Here is a 10462-nt window from a genome sequence, read left to right as displayed (position 1 = left end):
CCCACCTAACTCTCATGCCATGTGAATAACGTGCACACGTAGTGTGTGTGCCTGCCATCAGCCAAGATGGCGGTGGGACTCATGCTGCCATGGATCACAGAACAGGGGCACCACCCTCTCACCCTCAGGAAGGGCCCCTCTGGACTGCAGAGGTCCTTGGCCAGGGCCCAACCTGGCCTCCCTCTGGCACCATCCCTGATTCTTACTACTCTCAACAAACTAGAGTTCCGAGGATTCTTGGGGGGGACAGGACCATGCATGTTCAAAGTGGTATGAATGCTTTAAATGTATAGTGCAGTGGTTCCCAAACATTTCCCCCTACGGACCGCTTGAAAGTTGCTGAGGGTCTTGGTGGACCACTTAACGACTTTTTTGCCTGTTGTAGCAATTGTAATGAGCTGTGTTGGATGCTGCGTGGTTTTTAATTGTGTTTTTCTTGCTTCTTTTATTTCCTATTGCATTTGATTGTACTGCTGTTTGCATTCCATAAAATTCAAACTGTAATACCATAAAATACAATAGAAGACATACAAGAAGCTACAGAAATACAATTACAAATCAAGAAGAATACTTAAGGTTGACACATGCCACAGACCATCCGGACCACTGGTGGTCCATGGACCACACAACCCCTGGCATAGTGCCATAGTGCAAAGGGGACCAGCCCCTCTGTAGAACTACAGATCAGGGACTATATGCCTTCCATAAGCAGCCAACACCCTGCAAACCACTTGGCTCAACAGGTTTGTCAGCAGGAGTGTTGTTCTCCAGGCTCTTAGGGGGTCTCAGACCCCTTTCTGTTTGGGGAACTAGAGGCCCTGATAGGTCCCATCAGGGTCCCTATAAGCCAATCAGCATGAAAGGAGTATGTGCTGGCCATTGACAAGAGTCTTCTAACTTGCTTCCTTGTCCTTTCCTGCTGATTGGAGCCAATCAGAGTGAAAGGAGGTGTCAGCCACCGAGAAGACTCTTCCCAGTAGGTAACCCACTCCCCTTTCTTGCTGATTGGCTCCTAGGGTCGTCTTTGGTTGTGGGAGAAGGCATCAACACGGACAGAGACGCAGAAATCAGTATTCAAACCTGGCCTGATTATTCTATTATCTTTGAAGGTGATATAATTTTAGAAGAGGGTGTGGCTGTGACTACCATGACGCTACTGTTCTTCAGGCGCCTGTCCGTTTGGGGCCGTCGTGCCTTAATCTGCCGCGACTCTGCTCAAAGGGAACGATTTCCAACGGCTCCGACGACCCCGTGTCTTTTGTTTCTCTCCAAGAGAAAGCCGGGCTTCTAAGACCCCCGGCTGTCGAAGTTCTCCGCAGCTCTGCGTGAGACATCAAGGCGACCTCACACGCGGCTGCTTAAGCTGGCCCAGGCCATAGGGGGAGAGAGCAAAGGTCACGCTGCTGCTGCTGCCGCCGCCGCCGCCGCCTTTGCTGCTGCTGCTCCGCTTGGAAACTCAGCGGCGGCAAACTTTGCACAAAGGAACTCGGGCCGGAGCCGGCGGGAGGCTGCGCTGGGCGACGCGGAAGGAGCGCCGTCTCGCAAAAGGGAGGAGCAGCAGCTCTGCGGCCGGCTGCAGACTTGCGAGGTGCCCGAGGGCGTTCCAGGCGGGGGATTCGCCGCGCCCACCGCCGTGCAGGTGCACCTGGGAAAGGCAAACGGCGAGTTGCTGGCTGACTCTGTACTGGCGTGGCGTGACCTTGGTCGGTTTCTTTTTCAGATCCTGATGTATAAATGAGAGTGTGTGTGAGTGTCAGTCCAAAGCCAGCAGGAACTGCAGCCTGGGAGACAAACAGGGCAGCGTAATGAAAGGCAGTTTGAAGAGCAAAGTAGACCATGAATCGGCTTGAGAGGTGGGTTTCATCCAAGACAGATCCAGAGGTGTTCAGCCCTGGTCGTACTCAGAGCTAATACAGATGACTTAGATCTATTGTTTTCAGTGGATCTTCTCTGAGTAGGACGTAGCTGAATGCAGCCCAGCGTTTCTACTTGCCACGCCTAGGGTAGTGTTCAGTGTCAGTCGAACTCAGAGGAGACCCACTGAAGTGAATAGACGTGACTAACTTGGTTTCATTAATTTCAGTGGGTCTATTGTCAGAGTAGGACTTAGTTGAATCCAGTCCTTAAACCAATAGGTTGTATCCAGTGTTAGCCCTACTCAGAGTAGACCACTTGAAATGAATGGACATGACTCGCTTCGTTCCATTAATTTCAATGGGGCTTCTCTGAGTTAAAGGTAGTTGGATTCAGCCCAGTGCTTGCATTTCCGATGTCTCAGAGCTGGGGTTGGATAGGGTGGCTCAAGAGTGGTTTAGAAAGTCGCTTGTTGGTATTCCCCAGCAGAACTCGGGCAAACCACTGTTTCTGAGCTTTGCAATGTGAGGATGGTTTTACAGACCTACCTTACAGGGTCATCAAAAAGCACTTTACCTTGTCATGTGTGAACATAACAGAGACAGAAAGTGTTCTACCTGGGTGTTGAATCCACACCTAGAACCTTGTAACTTGTCAGGGTTTACTTGGTGCTTCTAGGATCATGCCTGGTCCCTAGGAATTAAGGGCAGATGACAGTGCCCTTGAGCAGGTGCAAAGTGCCTTTCTGTCACCATGGAATCATGATCGTTTGTGTTTGGACTAGTGATGTGCCCCTAAAGCTCAGTATTAGCATATCTCTGTGTCAAGAGAGAACTGGGAGATCTCCATTTCAGCCTTGCACTCAACAAGTAGCCTTAGGCAATCCAATATCTCTCAGTAATGTGGAAACAATAAAACCAGCCAACCTGGTTCCATCTCTTACTGTGTTATGTTGGAGTAAGACAGTGAAAAGCAGCATGAGCTGCCTAATGACAAGGAAGTGATGCCTTTATGTGTTGCTCCTGATAAAAATGAAGCCGCTTGTTTATTTTTTGAAAAGAGCAACCTACCTTACAGGGCTGTTGCAAGGACAGCTAAAACAAATGGCATTTTCATGGAAGCTTGAGCTCCAGAATCTCCCCTCCCCACATAAGACTTGGAAGCTGTTTGTTGCCTGATGAAGGAATTCACAAATCAATCATCTTTGTTTATCCAACCTGTGGGGGCGGGGGAGGAGGAGGATAAAGGAGAGGCAACTGTATTTACTGAAGACACACCTCTTTACCCTGGGCTTTGACACATGAAAGGTGTGTTTTCATGCTGGGGCTGATGGGAGTTGTAGTTCTTCAACATCCAGAGGGCCAAAGGTCCCCCATACCTGAGTTGAAGCACAATGCTTCCCCCAAAGAATCCTGGGAACTGTAGCTTACCCTTCACAGAGTTACACTTTCCAGTACCCTTAACACACCACAGTTCCCAGGATTCTGTGGAGGAAGCCTTGTGCTTTAAATGTGCTTTAGGTAACTTTGGACTCTTGACTGAATGGTCTTACCTGGATGGGTGTCTTTAGATGGCAACGTATACCACTTTGACTTCAAAATGTGGTCATCTAGCCCTGCTGCATTTTGGGTCCCTCTTAGCCAATAGGATGCCCTCCAGGTGTTTTGGACTACAACTCCCATTATCCTCAGCCAGTATGGCCAATGGTCAAGGATGATGGGAGTTGTAGTCTACAACACCTGGAGGGCACCACGTTGGCTACCGTGCTCTTGCTCATTCAGTTGAGTGGGGTCCTGGACTATTACCCCAAAGTTCTGCCTTGATGGCACCACTGTCCTGTTGGGAATTGTGCTGTGGGGGAAATCTCACAAGTCTGCAGTTCGTAGCAATTTTAATATGGTGTGCAAATACTGCAGACATAATACTGGGCTACATATATGAAATTACAAGACATTACCTCCCTTTAGAACCCAAAATAGCTTTGCTAAAGAATCTCAATAAGGAAGTATCTCCCCAGTCTGAATATATTTCATTATTTTACTTTCAGCAGGAGTCAAATTTCAGATAGCTTTGCATTTGGAAAAACAACCCAGAGGCCCCAGCAGAAGATGGCATAATAAAATGTGAGCCAACCTACCAATGACAAGATCTTCACTCAGTTGAAAATGATGTTGAACTCTAAACATCCTGATCAGTTAGTGAGGAGATGGCAGGGACTCCTTGAAGATTTTTTGTAACGGGCTTCTAAATTACAAACACTTATATTAAGTTTTAATAAAGTCCATTTATCTAACAGTATATTTATCTAGCACCCAGTATATTGGATATTTTCACTACCAAATGTATATTTTGCATTTTTTTCCTTTTCCTGTAAAGGTATCATAAAATGAAAAAAGCAAAATAAAACAAAAAGTTTAAACAGATAAGTACAGAAAGTGTTATTCAGATTAAAGTGGCAATCCTATGCAAACTTACTTGGGAGTAAGTCCCACTAAATTCAATGGGAATTGCTTTTGAATAGACATGCATGGGATTTCACTGTTAATTAGATCTGATGTGATAGGGTTTGCACCTTTGTTTTGCATTTAGCACAGTCTAATCTAATTAAATCTTATTCTTAATCAGTTAAGTGTGCCTAATGCCTCCTGCATTCCGGTTTAATACAAATGGCAGAGTTTGGGGATTTCTCATCATTCCCAGATGCAGACAGACACTTTTTCTCTCTGGTTGGCTTGATGTATAGGTCAAAAAAACATACTGAAGAACTCAAAACCTTGCATGTGGCCTTTTTAGTTGGTCCTAACAAAAAAAGATCCAACCAAACTGACTGTAGCTGCTGGATTGTTTTTCTTTGAAAGACCCAATATAATATGGCTACCTACCATTGTAGTGCATTTCAAAAACCTGCTCCCTCACAGGTGATAATGGAACAATATAAATATTTATTTATTTATTTAATATCCTGGCCTTCTTCCTGAATGAGGCCAGGTCGGCAAACACATCCACAAAACATTTTCACAAGGACAAGCACAACAGTTGCAGATAATATTATTTCATCCGGTGATCTCTGGGCTGTCAGGGCAAGTCTCCTTCAGCCATCAAGTGCCTGGGTAAACAGGAATATCCTCAATTTCCTCCTAAAGGTCAGTAACGGAATCCTCGAGTTACCGAGGGATCTTGTAGGCCAGTGTCTCCAGATGTTGCTAGACTACAACTTCCATTAGCCTCAGCAAGTGTGGCCAGGGATGATGGGAGTTGTAGTTCAGCAACTTCTGTTCCAGCCACCTGCTAATTGCAGGAAATCCAGCGCTAGAGCAAACCTGTGCCCAGCCTCTGCTTGAAGATCTCCAGCCACAGAGAGGTCCACTATCCCTTTAAGTAATGGGGTTCATTGTCGACTACTCTGCCCTTCAAGGAGGTTCTTGTAAGGTTCAACGGACATCTATCCCCCTGTCACAGACACCAGTTAGTTCTGGTCCTGTCCTCTGAAGCAGCGGAGAACAAGGCTTTGCCCTTGTCAAGGTGTCCAAACGAAATATGTATGTCTGGGCCAGGGGTGGGGGCCCTTTTTCACCCTGACAGGGAAACAAATGCACATTTTACTTTTGCACGGTGGGCTAGTTTCTACAGACACACACACCCCTCTCCATCCTCCATCCATGCAAGGAAGAGGCACTGTCGGAGTTCAGGGACACCTTCTAGACAGGCAAAAACACTCAGGGGCAGTGAGGGGAGAGAGGCTGTGGTCTGGGGAGAGTGCCAAGGGCCAGGCAGAAAGGCCTGAAGGTCCACATTTGGCCCCGAGCCCTGAGGTTTCCCACCCATGGTCTACACCATGGAAAGCTTCTCTTGAACCACCTCTTAAAAACTATAGTCTGTCTCCATTCTAGAGGAGGAGTCAGAAGGCCAACCCTCGGCTAATCATATTACTTTAAATTAAAGACCAAAATAAGAACCAGGATTTGATCTCCCAACTGATTTTTTTTTTTTAAAAAGCAGCTGCAACAAGCTCCACCTTTGATCAGAGCAGTAGTTCTAGGCAGGGGACAGGGGTTGCCTCCCTAAAAAATGAAAAAGTTCATATTAAATAGTAGCAAACTCTTAATCATCTTAGTAATAAATGATCAAGGACACAAAAAAGTCTAAAAGAAAAAAGGGACAAGCAAGAAAATGTGTCATCTGCTGTAGGCCTCAACTGTCACCTAGCAGCAGGTATTCTGTAAGATCACCAGGGGCCCATCTAGTGTAGGATCCCGCTCTCACACTGGCCAACCAAATGCCTTATGGGAACCCTGTAAGCAGGACCTGAGCACAACAGCACACTCCCCACTTGTTATTCCCAGAAACTAAGTATTCAGATAAATACAAGCTGCCTTCAGCCACAGAGGTAGAACACAGCCTTCATCAGGTTGCAGAATAGAGGGCAAGATGAGCAGCGGGGCCACTCCATCAGCTCTGCTAAGAGGCCAGCTGCTTTTGTCTCCTATCCCTGAACTGTTTCCAAACTAGCTGGCAGTTATTAGGGATAAAGACACACTCACCGTCCTTCCGATTCCAGTGTGTCTTCACCTCTTTTCTGAAAATGGGCACACAACGCTTGTCAAACCCCACCCCCTTTTACTGTAAAATCTGGTGGGATCAGCTTGAGTGCATTTTTAAAAAATTCAGCTTCAAACAGATTTTGCAACTGATTGGCAGATCAACCCATTGCGCTTCCAGGTGTGGCCAATGGAAACGCTTTGCTGTAGGCGACTAGTGTGCTTGCAGCCAGGGACGCTTACCTTGAAGAACTGGTGCTTGAGTTTCCTCTTTCATTTTGTGTTGTGTCTTTTAGATTGTAGACCTGAGCCGGAGATAAGAACTGCCCTGTGTTGTTTTTTTAATTGATCTGTAAACTGCTCTGGGATGCTTTTCAGCTGAGGAAAAGAGTACTTTGAATAAATATATCATTGATAAGTTAACCATAAATGACAACATTTGTCAAAAAAGATATTTATATGAGTATGATATAAATATTAAAGCACTTTGGAAGAGATACAAGTGTTAGACAAATAGTTAGTAAGAACATATGGAGGATTTTAAGCAGTTTCACACTGTAAAATGAGAACTAATTAGTAAGAATAAAACAAGGACATTGAAGACTTACAAAACCTCCTCATTGCACCGTTTTCTTTTGCTAAATCACACCATGGTATTTACTTTCAAATAATCATATGTAGGGGTAGAGAAATTCTGAGGGGGTAGAGCAGAAACCGAGAATATTTCTCAAGAGTGGGCAGGCAAAGAAATTCAGAGAGAAAGCAGCAAACCCACCCACCCCGCGTTATAGGGGTGGGAGTCAGTGCTAGTTCTACTCAGAATCAGAGCTTGGAAAAGTTACTTTTTTGAACTACAACTCCCATCAGCCCCAGCCAGCATGGCGCTGGCTGGGGCTGATGGGAGTTGTAGTTCAAAAAAAGTAACTTTTCCAAGCTCTGCTCAGAATAGACCCATTGAAGTTAATGGACATGATGAACTTAAGTTCATTAATTTCAGTGGGCCTCCTCTGAGTAGGACTTAGCTAAATACCACCCTTGGCTTGTAATAATCTCGAAGGCCACTGATCAACCAAAGCAGCACAGCCTCGCGGGTGGAGTCCTACCCTTCTCTGGCCTTACTATTGCCGCTTGTAGTAGCCTGTTTCACAAGGCATGTTGTCTTCCTCCTCCGGAGCAACGAAACTAAAGTGTTTGTTCCTCTTTGCATGCAGAATCAGGAAGCTCTGCAGCTTTCAGAGCTCAGGAGGAGCTTATCTAGCAGGAAAACAACAGCATCAACTGTGCAGCTCTTCCAGAAACTGACCATGACTCAATGAGAGAGAGGGAGAAAGGAAAAACCCAGGGACTTTTGGTAAAACGCTGCATCCTAGAGAAGGCAAGATGGCAGAGAAGCGAAGGGGAGAAAGCTTGGAAGAGAGACCACAGGTGCTCTGGGACTTTAAGCCATGCATTCAGCAAGACACCTCCCAGGCTCAGCCACAAGCCGCTGCTGGCAGCCAGTCCCCCAGTCCTAGCCCCTGGGCTGAAAGCTCAATTCTTCGCCAGGGCCAGTTGTCCAACCTCAATAGGAGCCTGAGAAGGTCCAGCAGGCGTTCAGGGAACTGGGTGATGGGAATGGACACAGCTAGACTTTCCGTGGGCTGGGGCAGCACGAGGAGGAAGGGGCTGAAGGAGATTCTCCTGCAGAGCAGTCAGGCCCAACCCACATGGGTGATGCCTTCCCAACAGGGAAGCGTCTTGGCTGACTTTCAACGAGATCAGGAACCTCTCATGGATGGGAACGCCGATGACCTGTCCTTAGCGCTGGATCCGCTGGAGCACGAGTGGATGTTGACCATCGCCCAAGGAGATGCGGAGAGCATCCTCGACTTGCTCACCAAGGATCCCAGCCTGCTCTCCAGGAGAGATTTTGTGACGGGCTTCACCGTTCTCCACTGGTTGGCCAAACATGGACGCCACGAAGACTTGATTGAGGTGATCACTTTTGCAGAGAGGAATCGCCACCCGGTCGACATCAACATGCTCACGGCCAGCGGTCGGCTAACCCCTTTGCACCTGGCCGCCCTCCAGGGCCACGAGATGGTCATCAAAGTGCTGGTGGGAGCCTACGGGGCCAACACAAGCCTTCGAGACCACAACGGCCGCAAAGCATGGCAATACCTTCGAGCGGATGCTTCCAGGGAATTAAAAGAGCTCTCTGGTGCTTGCGAGGAAGACTTGGCTCCGCTAGGAGCCGGCAACACCAACAACAACTGTGCTCCATCCAGGCGGGGTGGAATGGGCACATTCAAGGGGGATGGCAAGGAAGCCAGAGGTGGAGGACACAGCCAAAGGGCCACCCCCAGACTGTCTTATGTCAGAAACATGTTCCGGCAAGCCATTGCGTTCTTCCAAGAGTTCTAAGACGTCTGCTCTGTGGTTGAGGCTGTCTGACCTGTTCCCAGTGAGTGGATTGTAATCCCAGCTGTAATGAGAGGGTGGGATTGAAGCAAGAGGAAGCCCTGGAGGTGGCTGATGGGACACTGAGATTGTCTCCAGACTGCTGGATTCAGCAAACCTGTCAAGGTCTGCCTTGTGGCCTCAGGTATGAGAGGTCCAAAGCCTTCACTTCCAAGCGGTGGGGTGGGGGCCACAGATGGTACTAATGTGGCAAGCTGGCTAAGAATGGAAGCTGGGGAAAGCTCTTGTGTGTTGGCTTGCTCCCCAAAAGGAAGACTGCAGGGAGGGGTGTCTCAGTCTGCCGAAAGAAACTGAAATCCTGCACTAAAGAAAAAATAAACTAATTCTACAACCCATGTAAGTTTTGCTCATGGAGGAAAATGTGCGTATTTCTCTCTCGTTTTGCATATTTTATTTTGGGTTTGCTAGGCATAGGGAGTAGTAGATGCTGAACACCGAAGTCCCACCTCTAACCCCTGGAAATCACATTCAGACACCAGCCTGGCTTCTGAGAGTGCAGCAGGCATGGCCCCCCAACCTTTGAAGCATATATTTAGAGCCATATGGGCTGGAAGCTTGATATTGATTTTAAAATTAAAGCTTTGATTCCTTTGATTGTGTCCAGCACCATTTCCCTGGGCTGGGGTGCAGGGTAGGGGCAACATATTCTAAATCACTGTTGTTGGTCCTACCGAGAATTATTTTAGGATCAAGCTGAGTTTAACCTTGCACCAGGGGTGTAGTCATCTGTGTTTGTAGGGGTGGGTGGGTTGCAGACCTGCTACTTTTTTGGGAGCGGGATCCCACCCAGAGCCCTATATGAGCATGAAAAGGGAGTGTGTTAGCCACTGGGAAGAGTCCTTGTTTATTTGTGCTGATTGCAGCCAATCAGAGTGAAAGGAAGTGAGTCAGCCCAGGAAGACTCTTCTCAGTAGCACACAGCCTCCACTTTCATGTTGATTGGCTCCTAGGGACTTCTGTTGCAGTGGGGTGTGGACTCACAAGGGAGAGCAAGGGAGATAAGGGAAAGTGGAAAAGGGTGTGCAGCTGTGACAGGGTGTGACACGACTATCATGAAGCAACCCTGCACGTCTGAGCTTCCTACTACCCTACTGCGCCTTGCACCATCGAGCGTTTTTAGGAGGTCCCATTTTAAATACAGTATGAAGAAAGCAAGAGTGCAGTCTTGGTATATTAGTTAAGGCATATCTGGGCTGAGCGAACCCTACTATATTTGGCTTTAGAACAGGGTTGAAGAGGGAGCAGATGATTCTTTATTCAGCCCCTTATCTTTAAACTAAGCTAGGTCTCATTCTGTCATGCTTCGCAGGTACATTTCCACCAACAATATATATGGAAGAGTTTGCAACGTTTTAGGCCCATCAAGTTTGACAGGTAGGGCTGTTCCATTGTGCCTCTTACAGGCCGGCTGTGCTTTGCTCCTTCGCTACCGGTGCTGCTTTCTTTATACAGTTAATCTGGCATTGTAAATATGAAACAGAAACCAGAAAACTATTTCATTGTACAACAGCGTGATCTCAATTGTTTACTTTGCTTAATAGCATGACAACAGATGTATTGATTGCCTTCTGAGAACCTCCCCATTCAGCCAGCCTTTTAATTAATTGCTC

The 10462-nt window shown here is 47.2% G+C and overlaps 1 protein-coding gene across 7 annotated transcripts; it reads left to right on the top strand.

The window, feature by feature from the left end:
* Nucleotides 1-994: 994 nt before the first annotated feature.
* On the top strand, nt 995-9187 carry SOWAHD (sosondowah ankyrin repeat domain family member D). Of its 7 annotated transcripts, none has more exons than XM_061598848.1 (4): nt 995-1588; nt 1721-1853; nt 3902-3977; nt 7604-9187. In XM_061598848.1, the coding sequence occupies exon 4, from the start codon at nt 7773-7775 to the stop codon at nt 8793-8795; it is 1023 nt and encodes a 340-aa protein (XP_061454832.1). In that variant the 5' UTR covers nt 995-1588; nt 1721-1853; nt 3902-3977; nt 7604-7772; the 3' UTR covers nt 8796-9187. The 7 variants fall into 7 exon arrangements, with proteins under 7 accessions (XP_061454832.1, XP_061454831.1, XP_061454833.1 ...); XM_061598847.1 differs by having other exon boundaries at nt 995-1639; XM_061598849.1 differs by lacking the exon at nt 1721-1853 and having other exon boundaries at nt 995-1703; nt 3905-3977.
* The last annotated feature ends 1275 nt before the right edge of the window (nt 9188-10462 follow it).

Source organism: Rhineura floridana, chromosome 16 (genome assembly GCF_030035675.1).
Source record: "Rhineura floridana isolate rRhiFlo1 chromosome 16, rRhiFlo1.hap2, whole genome shotgun sequence".
In the NCBI taxonomy this organism is placed as follows: Eukaryota; Metazoa; Chordata; class Lepidosauria; order Squamata; family Rhineuridae; genus Rhineura; species Rhineura floridana.
This window is presented reverse-complemented; position numbering and strand designations above follow the sequence as displayed.